Below are 18086 nucleotides of genomic sequence, written 5' to 3'. Positions count from 1 at the left end.
ATGGATGCACAGCGATACCTCCTTTTTTTTTTTTTTTTTTTTTTTTTTTTCATCCGTTTTTTTTTCCAAAAAGATGGATGAAAAAACGGACTGCAAAAATGCTGGCTTATGGTGCGTTCACACCTACAGGATCTGCAGCTGATTTTCTGCAGCAGATTTCATTTAAATAACTGAACACAGCATCAAATCTGCTGCAGATCTGCTGCAGATCCTGTAGGTGTGAACGCACCCTTAAGAGGCGTTTCTTATTAATGTGAGCTTTATGGTTGCCCAATACATTTCTATAGAGAGAACATGGATCTGGGTCCCCTTGCTCTAGGTCCGGTCTGGGTCCCCCTAGTTCGGCCTCCAACTTGCTTTTACAACCTGGATATAACACTAGAACAATAGTTGTAGGATAACACCTTTAGGCCTTTGAAATAATCTTATGACTTTATGATCACTGGGAGGTGCATAAACTTTTTTCCAAAATTTGTGTTCCAAAGTTCTCTGCTGTGCTGTATGTGGGGATTAAAATAGATTAAACGCATCAATGGAAATATGAGACCAACTTCATAGGATGTATATTATGTGTGGACTTCATGAAGTCTTTAAAGGGGTTCTCCAGTGATTTTTTTTTCTTTCAAAACAAATGGTTTTAGTAAGTTTATATAGATTTGTAAATTACAGCTATTTAAAAATCTCAAGCTTTCCTGTACTTATCAGCTGCTGTATGTCCTGCAGGAAGTGGTGCATTCTTTCCAGTCTGACACAGTTCTCTCTGCTCTGGGACTGTTCCTGACATGGACAGAGGTGGCAGCTGTCTCATCATATAGCAGCTTATTTCAGCTCATATTTCAGCACATACATAGTGATAGCCCTATATAAAATGAATGCAAAGACTTATAGATTTACTGCATAATCTTCTGCGCTAAATCATCCACATTCACTTTTAAAGGGGTATTCCAGACCCCTTATTTTTTTATTTTTATTTTTTTTATTAAGACCAAGACCATTTAATAGATTATATAAAATGTGTCTTTTGGTCTATTGTTTGCATGTACGTTCATTACAATATTTAAATTAAAATAAGTTTGAAAAACACTTCAAACACTCATTCTCACCTCCCCTGGTCCCCTGCAGTACTGATGGCTCCCAGTCCCTGCCTCTCATTACTAGGTCCTGGTGACACTGCATGCATAGCCAGTCACTGGGGGTAAGTGATCGGCTCAGGGGAGGAAGCAAGAGAATATATATATATATATATAATTTTAACTTTAACATTTTTTCTGATATATTTTTTAAAACCCTTATAGTACAACATACACCTAGTAAATGTGGCCCCTTATTTCCATATATACATGTATCCTACAATATAACATACAACTTGTAAATCTAGTGATATATATATATATATAATATAAGTTGTATGTTATATTGTAGGATACATGTATATATGGAAATAATGGCCAGATTTACTAGTTGTATGTTACAGTGTAGGATGGATATATATATAATTCTATTTCTACCCTACACTATAACATACAACTAGTAAATCGTTATATCTATATTTATCTATCTCCTATCTATTTATCTATCTATCCCCTATTCCTCATCTATAATTCAGGATATACCGTTTCACCACTAGAGGCCACTAGCGCTTTATTCCCTCAGCTGCGCCGTGGAACCTAACAGTGACGTAGAAGAGGCGGCGCTCGCTGATTGGCCGCTCTACCTCATTCACCTTCCTCTCGATTCCTTAGACGTCTGGGAGTTGTAGTCCCGGAGCTTTGGTATTCTGAAAAGAAAAGACTCCGTTTCCCAGGATGCCTTGCGCCAGGCCAGCCTTCTAATTGGCAGTTTCATCCCGTGTGCTATGTGAGCGCATACACAAAAGGCTGGCTGGTGAGCGGCAGGTAGGACTGTCACCCGGGGCAGGAGATGCCGGTGTGTGTGCTGCCACCATTGTGCTCCCCGTCTCCTCCATCTTTATTGTCTGCATTGGGGATAGTGGGGGAGGGTTGTGCACTGTGTGGGGGATGGGGACCTCCAGCATTTATCAGTATATAGAAGCTGGTGCTGGCCTTAAAGGGATTCTTCATATCACAATGTTACCCCATAAATATGTAATAAACTTTATAATATCCTGTACTGACCCTTAAAACCTCATAAGTGCGATGACCTCACGTCCGCTGATGATGCCGTCATGTGATGTCATTACGGACGAGGAATCGTCTTGTCACGGGCACAAATGTGGGAGGATTTAAAGGGGGTCTATGTATACTACAGCTTTATGGGGGTTTACTGTTACTATAGTCTATGGCAGGGATGGGGAACCTCCGGCCCTCCAGCTGTTGCAGAACTACAATTCCCATCATGCCTTGACAGCCAAAGCTTTAGCATGATGGGAATTGTAGTTTTACAACAGCTGGAGGGCCGAAGGTTCCCCATCCCTGGTCTAAGGGACAGCAGAAAGTTAGGTGCCAGCCCCCTTGGCCACTATTACATGGTGCACAGTGGTTTAGATATGCCTAGTTATGTCACAAACAGGGGTGCGGCCCTCCAGCTGTTGCAGAACTACAATTCCCAGCATGCCCGGACAGCCAAAGCTTTAGCATGATGGGAATTGTAGTTTTGCAACAGCTGGAGGGCTGCACGTTTAACGCCCCTGATGTATAGTAGTCTCCTGGCTTAATGTAATGATGGGGGAGAGAAGGATCAGGCATGTTGGATGTCCGTTGTCCAATCTTTTTGTTCCCAGGGGCATAAGCCGCCTCCAGAGAACTTTGTACCCACCCCCAGTGGGAAGAACCCCCCATATCTCTATGATGCTGCTCCATTGATTCTAATAGGGCTGCGTCATAGCGGGAGGGGGAGTTCCGTCCAGTGGGGGTGGGTCGGCCCGTCTCCTGTGCTTCAGCCTGGGCCTGATGGTACTTTCACTTTAAAGGAGAGGGGGGGAACATAACAAATTATCCCAATTCACCTCTCCCCATGCCTCTCCAGCACTGGATTGCCGCCCCAGGACTCCCACCGGGCTCCGGGCTTCTTTGGCCGTTGCTGATAGATTCCCTTGCAGTCATATCTTTCAGGCTTTAAAACATGCCATGTGGGATACCAACCTAACAATCCTACTGTTAGAGTTTGTGTGATCTTCTAGAGCAGGAATAGGGAGCCTTCAGCCCTCCAGCTGTTGCAAAACTACAATTCCCATCATGCCTGGACAGCCAAAGCTTCGCTTTGGCTGTCCAGGCATGATGGGAATTGTAGTTTTGCAACAGCTGGAGGGCCGAAGGTTCCCCATCTCTGTTCTAGAGAATACAGGTTCTTTGTTGTGTTCCTTATGATACTACGGAGGTGAAACAGTACGTATAACTTCTTGTACCTATTGGTTGTTACTCATCGTTTACACGTCCATCTTCCTTTCAGCGTAAACCATTGCTGGATGACATTAGATCTTTACATTCTCACTGGTCACAAAAAATGGAGACATCTGACTACAGGAGCAAAAAGGACTGGGGCAAATCTAAATCCAAGAAGATGAGAAGTTCCTCCAAAGTGACCAGATCTGGTAGGACCATAAACCTCCCCCCCGAGAACAAGAAGACAAAGGATCAGAGGCCGTCGCGAAAGCACTCGTATAAAACAAAGGAGACGCAAGGCCGTCCGTCATTAAGAAGCCAACTGAACGGCCAAACCAGATCGTCATCCGGCAAGAGCAAAGTGAAGAAGGAAGTGGACGAATCTGGTGAACAAGACCAGGGCATCGAGAAAACCAAACCGTACGCCTGTGCTATATGTCAGAAGAGTTTCGCCCAGAAATCCAACCTGGTGACCCACTTCAGGGTCCACACGGGGTCCAGGCCGTACATGTGTATGGAATGTGGGAAGAGCTTCAGTACCAGCTCCAATGCCGTGACCCATCAGAGGGTGCACACGGGGGAAAGACCGTATAGTTGTGGAGAGTGCGGGAAAAAGTTCAGCATCAGCTCCAACCTAGTGACCCACCAGAGGGTTCATACGGGCGAGAGACCCTACGTCTGTACTGACTGTGGAAAAAGCTTCACTCACCGCTCAAATCTGGTTATTCATCAGAGGGCGCACTCAGGGGAGAAGCCTTATGCCTGCATGACGTGTGGAAAGACATTTACTCACAGCTCTCACCTTGTTGCCCATCAGAAAATCCACGTTTAGGGGGCAGTCACACGTTCTTACCAAGCAGAATGAGGAACTCCCGGCATCATACGAAGCTGTTTAAACGTTTGCGCTCCTGTACTGACACGGCTAGTGTAATGATACATGATGCCGGGAACTCCGAACTCTGGTCCATGTATCCGGAACGTGGGAAGCGGCCCTTAGGATGAAGTATTGTCTACCCCAGGGATGTGGAACCTTCAGCCTTTCAGCTAAAAGGGGTTATTCAGCGCTACCAAAACATGGCCACTTCTGGTCACTCTCTTGTCTCCAGTTCAGGTGTGGTTTGCAATTAAAGGGGTACTTCGGGGGGGCTATTTTGGGATCTGGCCGGGGAGGAGGTGGCTGAGGGAAACAACGTCCACTCAACTCCCCGGTTCCAGCGGCGGGTCCCGTATCGCGGCGCTCCAGTCCCCGGTGCCCGGCCGCTTCCTGGTGTCTGACGCAGGCTCAAGACGTGACGTCACAGTTTAAGTCCGCTCAGATCCCACCTTTGTCACTGACTGGCTGAGCCCGCGTCAGACACCAGGAAGCGGCCGGGGACCGTAGCACCGCGATATGGGACTCGCCACTGGAACCGGGGAGGTGATTGGACGTCGTTTTCCTCAGCCACCTCCTCCCCGGCCAGATTCCAAAATAACCCCCCCCCCCCCCGCCGGAGTACCCCTTTACGCTCCATTTACTTTAATGGAACTAAGTCCCAGACTCCACCCAATCTGGAGACAAGAGAGGGGAAAAAGTGGCCATGTTTTTGTAGAGCTGGATAAACCCTTTAAGCTTTAGCTGTCCAGGCATGATGGGAATTGTAGTTTTGCAACAGCTGGAGGGCAGAAGGTTCCCCATTCCTGGTCTACCCTGATCTTTTTGGTAGAGAACCCTAGCGCCATGGCCTCACTATTCAGACTTGGCCTAAAAATGACTTTTATTCTCTCTTTATATCTTAAACACTACGAATAATGTGCCATGTAGATTTACAAGCTATTTTTTAATCCAACACAAGTGGACGTTGAACCCTGTACACGGTTCCTATGAGACTGTAGAGTTCCACCATATAAGTGACAGAAGGAGATGGCTTTCAGATATATATTCTAGACCGCCTATGGCCATTCGTAATCGCAGCCACTCGACTCGCAGAGGGGGCCAGGATGGTTTCCATATGATTTTATAGACCAGATACTTTTAGGTTTTGTGAAGTTGTAGAGATGACCGCCTTTGTCTGTAATCTGCATCATGTTATACTATATCCAAGAATTGTGACTGTTGACTCAAGAATGGTGGCAGATAAAGATGGCAGACTCCTCCATCTAGTTATTAGTAAAGACCTACTGCATACGAGTGTTGTTCTGTTCTTCGTCCTACAGACAAAGAGTGGAAAGATGGTATTTCATCTTATACTATAGGATATGGTTCACTGTATGATCAGGGGCTGAAGGGGGGGTCTGACTCCATTTATTTTCTATGGACTAGCCCAAGTGAGTGAAATTCAGCTTTCGGCTCTAATCGGTGGCTCCTTAGAGAATGAATGGACAACAGCGCACACGCATGGCCTGCAGCTCCCTTCAGATGGGATTTTGAGGTCCCTGTATTTGAGGTCGTGTTCCCATTACAAACTGTTAAGCGCAACCAACTGGAATTAATGTTCATGATTAGAGATGAGAGAACCGGGTTCAGGTTCGAGTCCATCCGAACCCGAACGTTCGGTATTTGATTAGCGGTGGCTGCTGAACTTGGATAAAGCTCTAAGGTTGTCTGGAAAACATGGATACAGCCAATGACTATATCCATGTTTTCCACATAGCCTTAGGGCTTTATCCAACTTCAGCAGCCACCGCTAATCAAATGCCGAACGTTCGGGTTCGGATCGACTCGAGCATGCTCCAGGTTCGCTCATCTCTATTCATGATCATACTTACTGCTTATCAGTACGTAGTGGGAACATAGCCTTAGGGTGTAGAGATGAGCGAACCTGGAGCATGCTCGAGTCGATCCGAACCCGAACTTTCGACATTTGATTAGTGGTGGCTGCTGAAGTTCGGGTTCGACTCGAGCATGCTCGAGGTTCGCTCATCTCTATTTATCTTGCATTATGGACCGACACCATATTAAAGGGAATGTGTCACCTCAATGTGTTCTTTTGTTTTAATCTGTTTCTAGTTTTTTACTTTTTTTATTTTTTTTATTTCACGTTTTGTACATTGTTATGGGGACGGCCATCTTGCCTGTGCTATTCTTAACAGCATTTAGTAACATGCTTTACAGGAAGACTCATGGACATAGACAACAATAGACCAGACTCTGTCCCCTGGAGATTAATGTGAGACATTGTCTGCTCTGTGACCTGTGAAAAGGTCATTCCACAGGGAGCTGCTATTGTCTCCTCTATCTGCTAGTGTCACATGACACTGCAATGCTGTACAGATCACTTTTCAGCAGCCTCCTCTTATCACCACAGACACAACAGGAAGTCTCAGCTTAGTTTTATTCCCAGTGGAGAGAATGAAAAATGCAAGATGTCAGGATTATTTTATAATAAAGATAGAAAAATTAAAAATGAGAAAAATAAAGTCCCCAAAAATTCTTTAAAAATCTGTTCAACATGAAAACATTTAAACAAGAAGTCATTTTGTCTTGACACATTCCCTTTTATGCCATACGGGGATAGGGATGGGAGGGGGAGTGAGGAGGCGTTCCAAATACTTGGGGATTCCTCTTCGACATTTGGAACCAGGGAATAGAAGCATTTTATTTTATGGAAGCACAGACAGTCATATGAATGGTACCTGTGTCCCCTCATCCAGCAGTGTCGGCAGCATAGATGGCAGCTGACAAATTTATTTCAACTGGTGAAGTCTGACTACATTTTTCTCTGTAGTCAGATTCACTGGATGCTAACCCCCAGCAACTCTGACATGTAACAGCAGCATCAGATATGAAGGGAATTGATTGTCTTAAAGGGGAACTATGAGCAGGTTAGATTAATCTAACCATACAGCTCCCTAGTGGGCATAAGGCACCGAGGAGGAAGGTATGTCTTTTACCTTCATCCTCAGCGCCGCTCCTGTGCTGTTAGTTGTGCCCAGTAAGCCATTAGGAGCACAGGGGGTGTGGCTAATGCCCCTCCGAGCACTAATCCAACAGGGAAGCTGGGGGTGTAGCTCCACCCCTTGTGCAATGATCCGCCACCAGTCCCCCCCCCAATGGATTATCAATGGAGAGGCCAGCATGGGGGCAGGCCGAATTGGTGCTCGGAGGGTCGGTAGCCACTGGGCACAATTTTTGTGTTTTTTATGTTCCTTTTTCTTTCTGTAATTCAATTCTTTTACTGCCCTTATGGAATTGTTTTAAATAACGCAATGTACATTATGTGACATAATATGAAGAATTAATAAAAATTCAATATCAGCGGAAAGTCAAAGCTCTTCATTATCTGGTCCCTCCAGTCTACAGACAATGCAGGGATAGGTGATATGGACGTCCCACATAGGAGTATGAGCCATAGCGAGAGATGCTCTTGAATATGTGTAGGGCTGCGTTCACACTGCGTTTTTGCAATCCGTTTTTTGCAAAAAAAACAAATGAAAAAAACGGATGCATTTGTGTGCATCCTATTTGATCCGTTTTTACATTGACTTCCATTGTAAAAAAAAAAAAAGAACAAAACGGATCCGTTTTTTTTTTTACGGACACAAAAATGTAGGCTAGGTTCACACTGCGTTTTTCCAATCCATTTTTTTTTCATCCGTTTTTTTGCTAAAAACGGATGCATTTCCACTGACTCCAATTGTAAAAAAACGGATTAAAACAAATCCGTTTTTTTCTTAACGGACACAAAAGTAGTGTCAGCTACGTTTTTGTGTCCGTCAAAAAAACAGATCCGTTTTGATCCGTTTTTTTACAATTGGAGTCAATGGAAAAACGGATCAAAACTGATGTACACAAATGGATCCGTTTTTTTTTGTTGCAAAGAACGGATTGCAAAAACGCAGTGTGAACCCAGCCGTAGCTGACATTACTTTTGTGTCCCTTTAAAAAAAACGGATCCGTTTTGATCCGTTTTTTTTATAATGGAAGTCCGTGCATCCGTTTTTTCCATCCAGTTTTCGCAAAAAATGGATTTCAAAAACGCAGTGTGAACCCAGCCTAACCAGGTATTGGTTTAACTGGCAAGAACAGTGGTGATGGCTGGTGGTCAGACAAGTCAAACCTTCCTCTGATTATTGAAAAGGTGATTTAAAGGGGTACTCTGATCAGGTTAAACAATAAAAGTGCCAACCTTTCTGCCAGAAATCCATTTGTTTCAGGGGTCTTAGGGCCCTATTCCACAGGACGATTATCGTTAGCATAATCGTTAACGATAAACGATCTAAACGACCGCTATTGCGAAAGACCTGAAATCGTTCACCCATTTACATGGAACGATAATCGTTACTTATGATCGTTCTTATTCAATCCGAACGATTTGTGAACGAGTAACGATAAAAATAGGTCCAGGTCTTATTAAATGATCAACGATTTCTTGTTTGGTCGTTAATCGTTAACTGCTATTCAACCGAATAATTATCGTTTAGATTCGAACGACTTAACGATAATCGTCCCATGGAATAGGGCCCTTAGTTCTGCACTTCCTGGTTGAGAATTTTCTCAGTTCTTCATTTCTCCCAATGCAATGTTTTCCTAGGTTCATCACAGTCCTCCCACCCTGCCTGGTTCCCTCCCCCAGCACTCCTTCCAGTTCCCTGCCCAAAGCTGTTGCATAACATAAGTACCATTTTACTGCAGACTATTGCACAATGAGGCTGCAGCACCTGCTGTATGCACTCCCTGTCTGCTCTTTCTGTAGCATCATTCACTACAAGGCAGCATGCTGTAAACACACTTCACTCTCTTTACATGTCCCAATAAAGATGTATATGATAAGGAGATGGTGATGGAAGGGCTGGGCAGAGATTATGACATCACTCGCGGGCGGTGGGAATAGCGCACAGACTCTGGATCCCGGCTAAGGATGATGCGTTGTCTCGCCGGGGAGGAGCTGGAGAGCTGGAGACAATACATGCTGTGCAGTTCTTGTATTTCCTGTCAGAGGTGAATCATGTAACTGTCAGTATAATCAATGATAACCATATTGGTAAGTTACATGTCTTGGGAGAACACCTATAAATGCAATTCCCTGACCTTTACTATCAAAGGAAATTATTGCTGTGATTACATTTACCTCCTCCCTTCTGAGATGACTGATGTAAACAAGTTTCTTTCAGCAACTTTCTAATGCTCGGAGGAATAAGCGGTGATTTCATCAGCAACTTGACCTCAGATTAACCCCTCCAGAATTTCAAAGAAGCTACAATGTTGCAGATAAAGCCTGCCAGGGACTTTGTTTTTAATAGAGCTGCGGGGCCGGCACATGTCCCACTGCTCTATTTATCCCTATGAAGCTTCCAGATAGAGCCAAGTACAGCACTTTTTGGCTTACTCTGCTCTTTTTGACAGCTACATAGGAATGTATAGAGCCGCGGGTCATGTGCCATACCCGCGGCTCTATTCATTATACAGAAGCCGGTGCCTGGTACAGTGGTCAGGCTGCCCACTATCTCTGGATAGGGATTGTTCCCAAAAAAAGAAAAATAATAATTCTAGTTTTAGAGATGTGTAATTTACTTCTATTTAAAAAATCTCATATCTTCTAGTACTTATCAGCTGCTGTCTGTCCTGCAGGAAGTGATGTATTTGCTCCAGTCTGACACAGTGCTCTCTGCTGCCACCTCTGTCCATGTCAGAAACTGTCCAGAGCAGCAGCAAATCCCCCTAGAAAACCTCTCCTGCTCTCCAGACTGGACAGAATACACCACTTCCTGCAGGACATACAGCAGCTGCTAAGTACAGGAAGACTTGAGATTATTTTTAAATAGAAGTAAATTACAAATTGATTTGAAAGGAAAAAAAAATGGTGAACAACCCCTTTAATTTTCTCTGGACAATCTCTTTAAGTGCAGACAGCGCTACGGAATAGGTTGGCACTATGTAAGGAATTATTATCTGGTAATCCTTTTGTTCTCTGTAATAGAATGCAAATCTCTTTTCTATTCGGCTAAGATGAAGCAAGTATCCGGAGAACGGTTCTCCATTCACTGCAGCTCATCTCTCTATGACGACAGCATCTTCTCTCCACTAATAGCCTCTGCCACTGTCTGGAGCCGAAGCCGCATCAGAGAGCATGCTGGGATATGCAGTCTTGGAGCATAATTGCCTGCATCTTCCATGGTACAGACAGACTATCATCCCATAATGCCCCTGTGGGGATGCTGGGCATGTGCAGTGTGACCTAGCAGCCTGTGCTGTGTGGGTGGTAGGTGATGGCTGATCTTTCTATCTAGCTATATAATGATGTAGCAGAGCTCAGCATGCGGTGGTGTCACAGCTGGGGCTTGCAGCAGTGCAGACAGAGGATTATACTGCAGTCCTCTCCGAGAGCCCAGTGACTGCGCACGTCCTGGAGCGCAGGGTGAATCTTAATTTAGGGAGATCGTTAATCTGAGTCTGAAAAGATCTGACGGCTGTTTACTCAGCGATGTGCGCGGCCTGACAAGGTGAGTCTCATCATTATTAATGGGGGCTTATTATATGCCCTGTATATCCTGCATCGTAACATCGATATGTTATCAGCCTATAAATCCAGCGCCACAGATTATATTTAGTGTTATAGTCAGGTAGTGATTATATAAATGTGCGCGTGTGTGTATATATATATTTATATATATATATATATACACACCGTTTCCCCAAAAATAAGACATCCCCTGATTTTTGCTGAATAGCTTAATATACATCCCCTTTGCTGAATTGCTAAATATAAGGCCTCCCCCAAAAGACCTTGCCAAGGTTTTGTGTGGAAGCATGCCCGCCGAACAGAACACCAGGGCATGGAGATGTGATTTTTTTTTTAGCCCGCCACCATTGTCCCCCACCTTCAAATGTAGAGCTGCACAGAGTCTGCCGTTATCCTGTCCTCTGCCGCCATACAGTACAGTGTCCCTGCTGTGCTGTAGGAGTGAGCTGTGATGAGCACCCCCTGGTGGCCAGAAGCTAACATACCGTACGCTGTCCCCGCTGTGCTGTAGGAGTTAGCTGTGGTGAGCTCCCCCTGGTGAACGGAAGCCAACATACCGTACGCTGTCCCTGCTGTGCTGTACAAGTGCGCTGTGGTGAGCTCCCCCTGGTGGCTGGAAGCTGACATATCGTACGCTCTGTCCCTGCTGTGCATGTGACATGTGAATTCTTCTTCGTCGGAAAATAAAACATATTTCCTGAAAATAAAACCTAGTGCATCTTTGGGAGCAAAAATTAATGTAAGACACTGTCTTATTTTCGGGGATTTTCAGCTTTAAGGGGTACTCTGGCCCGGCCGTATTTTTCAGATATGGCCAGGGAGGGGGTGGTTATGGATGGTGGAGGTCACTTACCTCCCCGGGGTCCCGCCTTGGCCGGTGAATGGCTGAGCTGCCTTGAGATGTCACGTCTCGTGCGGCAGCTCAGACCAGGAAGCATCCGCGGGACGGGGGTACGGGGCGCCACGATCCAGGACCCGGCGCTGGAACCTGGGAGGTAAGTGACCTCCCCCATCCATAAACAGCCCCTCCCATATCTGAAAAATATGTTTGGGCTGGAGTACCCCTTTAAGCCAAGAGACTCTATAATGGAAAGATTTGCACCTTTTTCCTGTGTTTTAGACCCACTCCTGCTATAATACTGATATATATTAAACCGTTCCCACAAATAGACATTACTGTACATCCATTGATGGGGCGATGACGTACAGTAACGTCCATGGATGAAATGACACAGAAGCTGTGAGTCATAGCCGGGCTCCTTCCACAACTGCCAGGACCAGAGTTGTGATCGGATCCTGGCAGTTAACCCTGTAGATGCTGCGGTCAGTGTGATATAGGGAGAACACTGTTCTGTTCACTAACAGGACTCTTCAAAGAAATTGCACAGCCCCGATAGTAGCTATGACAACCAGAGGCCTTCCTAATGCCTCTGACCTCCTATGCCACTGACAGGCATAATACACCAGACAGCTTTTCCTCCACTCCAGTACGGGTATAATGGGTGCAGGTCCAACAGAGAAGCAACAGGGGAAGTTAAAAATATTTTATAACAGACAGAATGCGTTTCGAAGTAAGTCTGACTTCTTTATCAAGTGTGATAAAGAAGTCAGACAGACTTCGAAACGCGTTGTCCTTCCAGTACTTATCAACTGTTGTATGTCCTGCAGGAAGTAGTGTATTCTTTCCAGTCTGACGCAGTGCTCTCTGCTGCCACCTCTGTCCATGTCAGGAACTGTCCAGAGCAGGAGAGGTTTTCTATGGGGTGGCAGCGGAGAGCACTATGTCAGACAGGAAAGAATACAACACTTCCAGGACATACAACAGCTGATAAGTACTGGAAGAGTGGAGATTTTTAAATAGAAGTAAATTACAAATCTGTATAACTTTCCAGCACCAGTTGATCTGAAAACAATTTTCCGACCGTAGTACCCCTTTAAGTGTCCCAGTCATGGTGTATGTATGTCATATAAAAGTTTTTTTACAGATTTAAAAAAAAGTAATGGAAAATGTTTGCTGTTCCTTTACAGTCTTCTCCCCCCGATCACCATGGGCTGTCAGGAGGTGCACGCGGTGACCTTATTAGCGTTTGTATGCGGGACGGCCTCCATATCCGGTCTCTTTGCCGCCACCCTTCTACCCCAGTGGAGGTTGATGAAACTTTACACATTTAACAGGAATGAGAAGAACCTGACGGTCAGCATGGGGCTCTGGGTGAAGTGCACTCGGCTGGAGTGGAGCAGGGATTGTATGATCTATGATACGGCCTGGTATGCCAGTGTGGACCAGTTGGACATCCGCGTCCTGCAGTTTGCCCTCCCCTTCAGCATCCTGACAGGCGCCGCCGCCCTTATCCTATGTTTGATCGGGATCTGCAACACCACATTCAACTCTAACATTCCGACTCTGAAGATTGCCAAGTGTCTCGTCAACAGTGCCGGCTGCCATCTTGTGGCTGGCATGCTATTTTGCTTAGCGGGTGCCATGAGTCTCACCCCATCTGCCTGGGTCATATTCTATAACAACATCCTGAACAGTAAATATGGGCCATACTTCACCTATGACATTGCTGTCTTTGTCGCCATTGGGAGTGCTGGGGGGATGTTCTTCACTGCGGCATTGCTGTTTGTATGGTACTGTAACTGTAAATCTCTGTCCTCCGCCTACTGGCAGCCCCTCTACTCACATATCCCTAATATGCAGAATTACATCCCCCCTTCCTATTCTTCTCAGTCCCATCTGTCCGCCATTGACCTAGACTTCCCTGTCACCTACACGGTTTAGTTGTATAGGGTAGTTTGCAATAGCGAGGATTTATTTCAGTCATGGTGCTCGATGCTGCTGAAAGGGGATCTCTAGTAGAAAAGTAATATGACTGATGGCCTATTCTCAGGATAGGCTATCAATTATTAGCATCTGCACCACACAGTAAACGGAGCTGTATGCAGCTACCTGCTTATTGGCCGGGGTTGGTGACTGCAACTTAACTGCTGCTCATTTGAACGCTGCAGTAATGTGGTGGCACCGCTGAGCTGCAGTAATATGGTGACACCGCTGAGCTGCAGTAATATGGTGACACCACTGAGCTGCAGTAATATGCTGACACCACTCAGCTGCAGTAATATGCTGACACCACTACACTGAATAAATACAACTGCTTCCAGCCCTATTTACTGTGTAGTGCAGGCACTGAACAGGTGATCGCTGGGTGTGCTGGGTGTCAGTATCTTGTCAATCAGCTGATCAACAGGGATACAGGCTTAGCCCTTCACTGATCTGATAATAATATTATTATAAGAATTGGACAAAATGTTCTAGTCCAAACTCCCTTAAAATTCTATATTTTCACAAATTTAGCAAATTTCACATTCGCTGGAGGAAGCAGGACTCACAGGTTCTCTCTATGAGTGGTGGGGAAAGTAGGACTCACAGGCTCTCTCTATGGGTGGTGGGGGAAGCAGGACTCACAGGCTTTCTCTATGAGTGGTGGGGGAAGCAGGACTCACAGGCTTTCTCTATGAGTGGTGGGGAAGCAGGACTCACAGGCTTTCTCTATGTGTGGTGGGGAAGCAGGACTCACAGGCTTTCTCTATAAGTGGTGGGGGAAGCAGGACTCACAGGCTTTCTCTATGAGTGGTGGGGGAAGCAGGACTCACAGGCTTTCTCTGAGTGGTGGGGGAAGCAGGACTCACAGGCTTTCTCTGTGAGTGGTGGGGGAAGCAGGACTCACAGGCTTTCTCTATGGGTGGTGGGGGAAGCAGGACTCACAGGCTTTCTCTATAAGTGGTGGGGAAGCAGGACTCACAGGCTTTTTCTATAAGTGGTCGGGGAAGCAGGACTCACAGGCTTTCTCTATAAGTGGTCGGGGAAGCAGGACTCACAGGCTTTCTCTATAAGTGGTGGGGGAAGCAGGACTCACAGGCTTTCTCTGTGTGGTGGGGATGCAGGACTCACAGGCTTTCTCTATGTGTGGTAGGGGAAGCAGGACGCACAGGCTTTCTCTATGTGTGGAGGGGGAAGCAGGACTCACAGGCTTTCTCTATGAGTGGTGGGGAAAGCAGGACTCACAGGCTTTCTCTATGAGTGGTGGAGGAAGCAGGACGCACAGGCTTTCTCTATGAGTGGTGGGGGAAGCAGGACGCACAGGCTTTCTCTATGAGTGGTGGGGGAAGCAGGACGCACAGGCTTTCTCTATGAGTGGTGGGGGAAGCAGGACTCGCAGGCTTTCTCTATGAGTGGTGGGGGAAGCAGGACGCACAGGCTTTCTCTATGAGTGGTGGGGGAAGCAGGACTCACAGGCTTTCTCTATGAGTGGTGGGGGAAGCAGGACGCACAGGCTTTCTCTATGAGTGGTGGGGGAAGCAGGACTTGCAGGCTTTCTCTATGAGTGGTGGAGAAGCAGGACTCACAGGCTTTCTCTATGAGTGGTGGGGAAGCAGGACTCACAGGCTTTCTCTATGAGTGGTGGGGAAGCAGGACTCACAGGCCCTGACAGCATTCAAACAACTTTTTACATGAAAATCAAATAATTGAAAACTATATGACCACCTCTTATAGCAGCCCCCCCCCCCTGTCATATTCTGCCCTCTAATAGCAAACCTGAAAGAGTCACTTCAGTGGTGCCCTTGTAGCGAGAGTGTGTAGGTACTCTCACAATGTGATAGCTGTCCTCTTACCCCCCAATAATTTGATATGTACCAAAGTTTAGAAGCAGGAGTTTCAATAGCACTATAATAGTAAATACTAATAAATCCATGAGATTTTAGCCCGTGTCTGCCTCTCCTTACCTGAAGCCTGAAACACTTTCATCTTTAGTTTATAGTACATATGACTATTATCAATTCCCATAGGAAGCTTTTAGTATCCATAAGCAATGGCAGCCTTCCCATATCAGAGACAAGGTATGTGACCGTATCATCTGTAGTCTATTATTGCTTTGTTTTATATATTTCGCTCCTCTGACAATGTGAAATGTTTGAACCGTGTATGGCTCTGTTTACATTGTGTTTTGTGAACAATGCTGAACGTAGCCATGGGCCCCCATTCACCCCACAAAGACCAATAGGGCGTCCATGCAGTCTCCTTTATTTATACTTAGTAAAAAAGTATAGTTGACTATTAGAGATGAATGCAACCAGAGCATGCTCGAGTCCTATTGTTTGACATTTGAATCCTGATAGCTGAAGAAGTTGGATGCAGCCCTAGAATCCAGGAAAACAGCCATAGGCTATATCTGTGTTTTCCTGGACTCCCCTGGGCTCCATCCAACCTCTTCATCCACCGGTAATCAAATGCTGAATGATCGGACTCGAGCATGGTCCACTTAGGGTCCTATCCCACAGTGCCATAATCATTATCCCAATCCCAATTATCGCTCTGTGTAATAGAGACAACAATCAGCGGCTGATCGTTTATTTAGGTTCACACCTAAATTCATTGGGCACCGTCCGTGCAACGCTGCGTGGAATAGCAATGCGCAGCGGGTGACCGACGATTTCACAAGCACCCTGCTTACCTAAGCATGTTGCAGATCTTCTCGTCTTCAGCAGCAGCTTCGGTGCGGCCTGTCTTAGATGACAGACCGCTCAGCCAATCACTGGCCAGGACCGCCGCGCGCAGGACTGACAGGAAGAAGGAGCGCAGGAGAAGCCCTGCAACATGTTTAGGTAATGTATGGTGTTTAAACAAGGGCTGCAAGGACATCGGTAATGATGTCCCTGCAGCCCTCGCTAAACGATTATCGGGTCGTGGAATAGGCCCAGTAAACGAGCGCCGATCTAGCAGATCAGCGCTCGTTTACATTATTGATCGGGCCCCCATCGGCCCGTGGAATAGGACCCTTACACTCATCTCTATTGACTATGTTTGGCATCTAATAGAAAAATCTGCACCAACATGGCCCCAAATCAATAAGCGATACATAAGGCAAAGTATTCACAGGGAATAAATAAACTTCTGCTGTAAATGTGAAACACTGTAAATATGTGAGTGGATATTATCAGAGATTATATATGTTCTATTCTACTTTTTGGATGTGCCATCTACATAGGAAATGTACATACCTGTTGGATAGTATTACTGGGGTGTATTGTTTTCTTTTGATTGTATTGTTTATGATTTTTTGGGGGGATTTGACACATTGAGATGTCTCAGTCATATTTCTATATGTTTGTTGTATGTAGTGTTATTAGTACAATGTTCAACTTTAAATAAAGTTTTCCATGTTGTGGCAGGAATGTAGAGTTCTCCTCTCTAACAATAAAATGACTTTTTAAAGTGTCACTTTCGTGTTTTTTTTTATTTTTTTTGCAGAAATCAATAGTCCAGGCGATTTTAAGAAACTTGTAATTGGGTTTATTAGGCAAATATGCCATTATCTTTCCCCAGGTATCCCCCCCTCTCTCTCATTCACTGCTCATTATCAGGAATTCTGGAGTCTATGGAGAGGGGAGGGGGGAGGAAAGAGATTAGTCGCCAGCAGAGAGCAGAGAACAAAGGATTACACAGCGAGACCTGTATGAAAGCCGGTATTCAGAGATCAGAGAGGTCAGTGCTGACTTCAGAGGAGATAGCCCGGTAATGTAGCTGTAAATTAATTATTTGTTGTCCTGTTTTGGTGCCTCATCTCCCTCACCCCCCCCCCCCCCCCCCCCCCGCCCGTACTATTAATTTCTGCAAAAAATATTATTACTTACCATTTTTTCCATATTTCTGATCTGCAGGCTCCACCTCTAATTTTCAGTTGCCCCTAACCACTCTAAGAAGCAGCATGGAGGGCATTATAGAGCAGTCGTAATTAGTTTAAGCTGTGAATCAAACCAAATCAAGCCGATAATCGCTTGGTGTAATAGCTCCTGCCAAAAGGCACAATGTCAGCTGATCCTTATCTTTAAACATGTTGAAAGATCTTTGAACGATAATGACGGTCTGCTGGCCATCAATCCATGGAATAGGAGGGACGGAAGCAGACCACCGCTATCTCCTAGATTGTGCAGGGAGCCCCTCCTGCAGCTCCCCGCGGCCCCCTCACTTGCTGTCAGTGCATGCCAGCAGGGAACGAGGAGTGAACAAGCACTGGTTGCTTGCTTGCTCGCTTGCTTATCAATATCAGTCCGTGTAATAGGGGCTTTACAGTTACCTTGCATAGTCTCTCTGTGTTGTTCTCTCTCTCCCTCTGGACTCCTCCCCCTACATAGACATGTACTGGCAGCATGTAACCTGATCTATGTGAGCTGCTAGTTTGTATTGTCAAACACAGTATAGAAGTTAACTTTTTTTTTAAATAGTGAATGAAAGCTTTGTGAGGTG

The 18086-nt window shown here is 45.6% G+C and overlaps 2 protein-coding genes across 2 annotated transcripts; both read left to right on the top strand.

The window, feature by feature from the left end:
• The first annotated feature begins 1690 nt into the window (after positions 1-1690).
• On the top strand, positions 1691-4185 carry LOC138772525 (gastrula zinc finger protein XlCGF49.1-like). The gene is made up of 2 exons (XM_069952990.1): positions 1691-1895; positions 3409-4185. The coding sequence occupies exon 2, from the start codon at positions 3463-3465 to the stop codon at positions 4171-4173; it is 711 nt and encodes a 236-aa protein (XP_069809091.1). The 5' UTR covers positions 1691-1895; positions 3409-3462; the 3' UTR covers positions 4174-4185.
• A 6316-nt stretch (positions 4186-10501) lies between these two features.
• Positions 10502-14954, top strand: LOC138772094 (claudin-12-like). The gene is made up of 2 exons (XM_069952221.1): positions 10502-10760; positions 12809-14954. The coding sequence occupies exon 2, from the start codon at positions 12828-12830 to the stop codon at positions 13560-13562; it is 735 nt and encodes a 244-aa protein (XP_069808322.1). The 5' UTR covers positions 10502-10760; positions 12809-12827; the 3' UTR covers positions 13563-14954.
• The last annotated feature ends 3132 nt before the right edge of the window (positions 14955-18086 follow it).

This window comes from Dendropsophus ebraccatus, chromosome 14 (assembly GCF_027789765.1).
Source record: "Dendropsophus ebraccatus isolate aDenEbr1 chromosome 14, aDenEbr1.pat, whole genome shotgun sequence".
NCBI lineage: Eukaryota > Metazoa > Chordata > Amphibia > Anura > Hylidae > Dendropsophus > Dendropsophus ebraccatus.
This window is presented reverse-complemented; position numbering and strand designations above follow the sequence as displayed.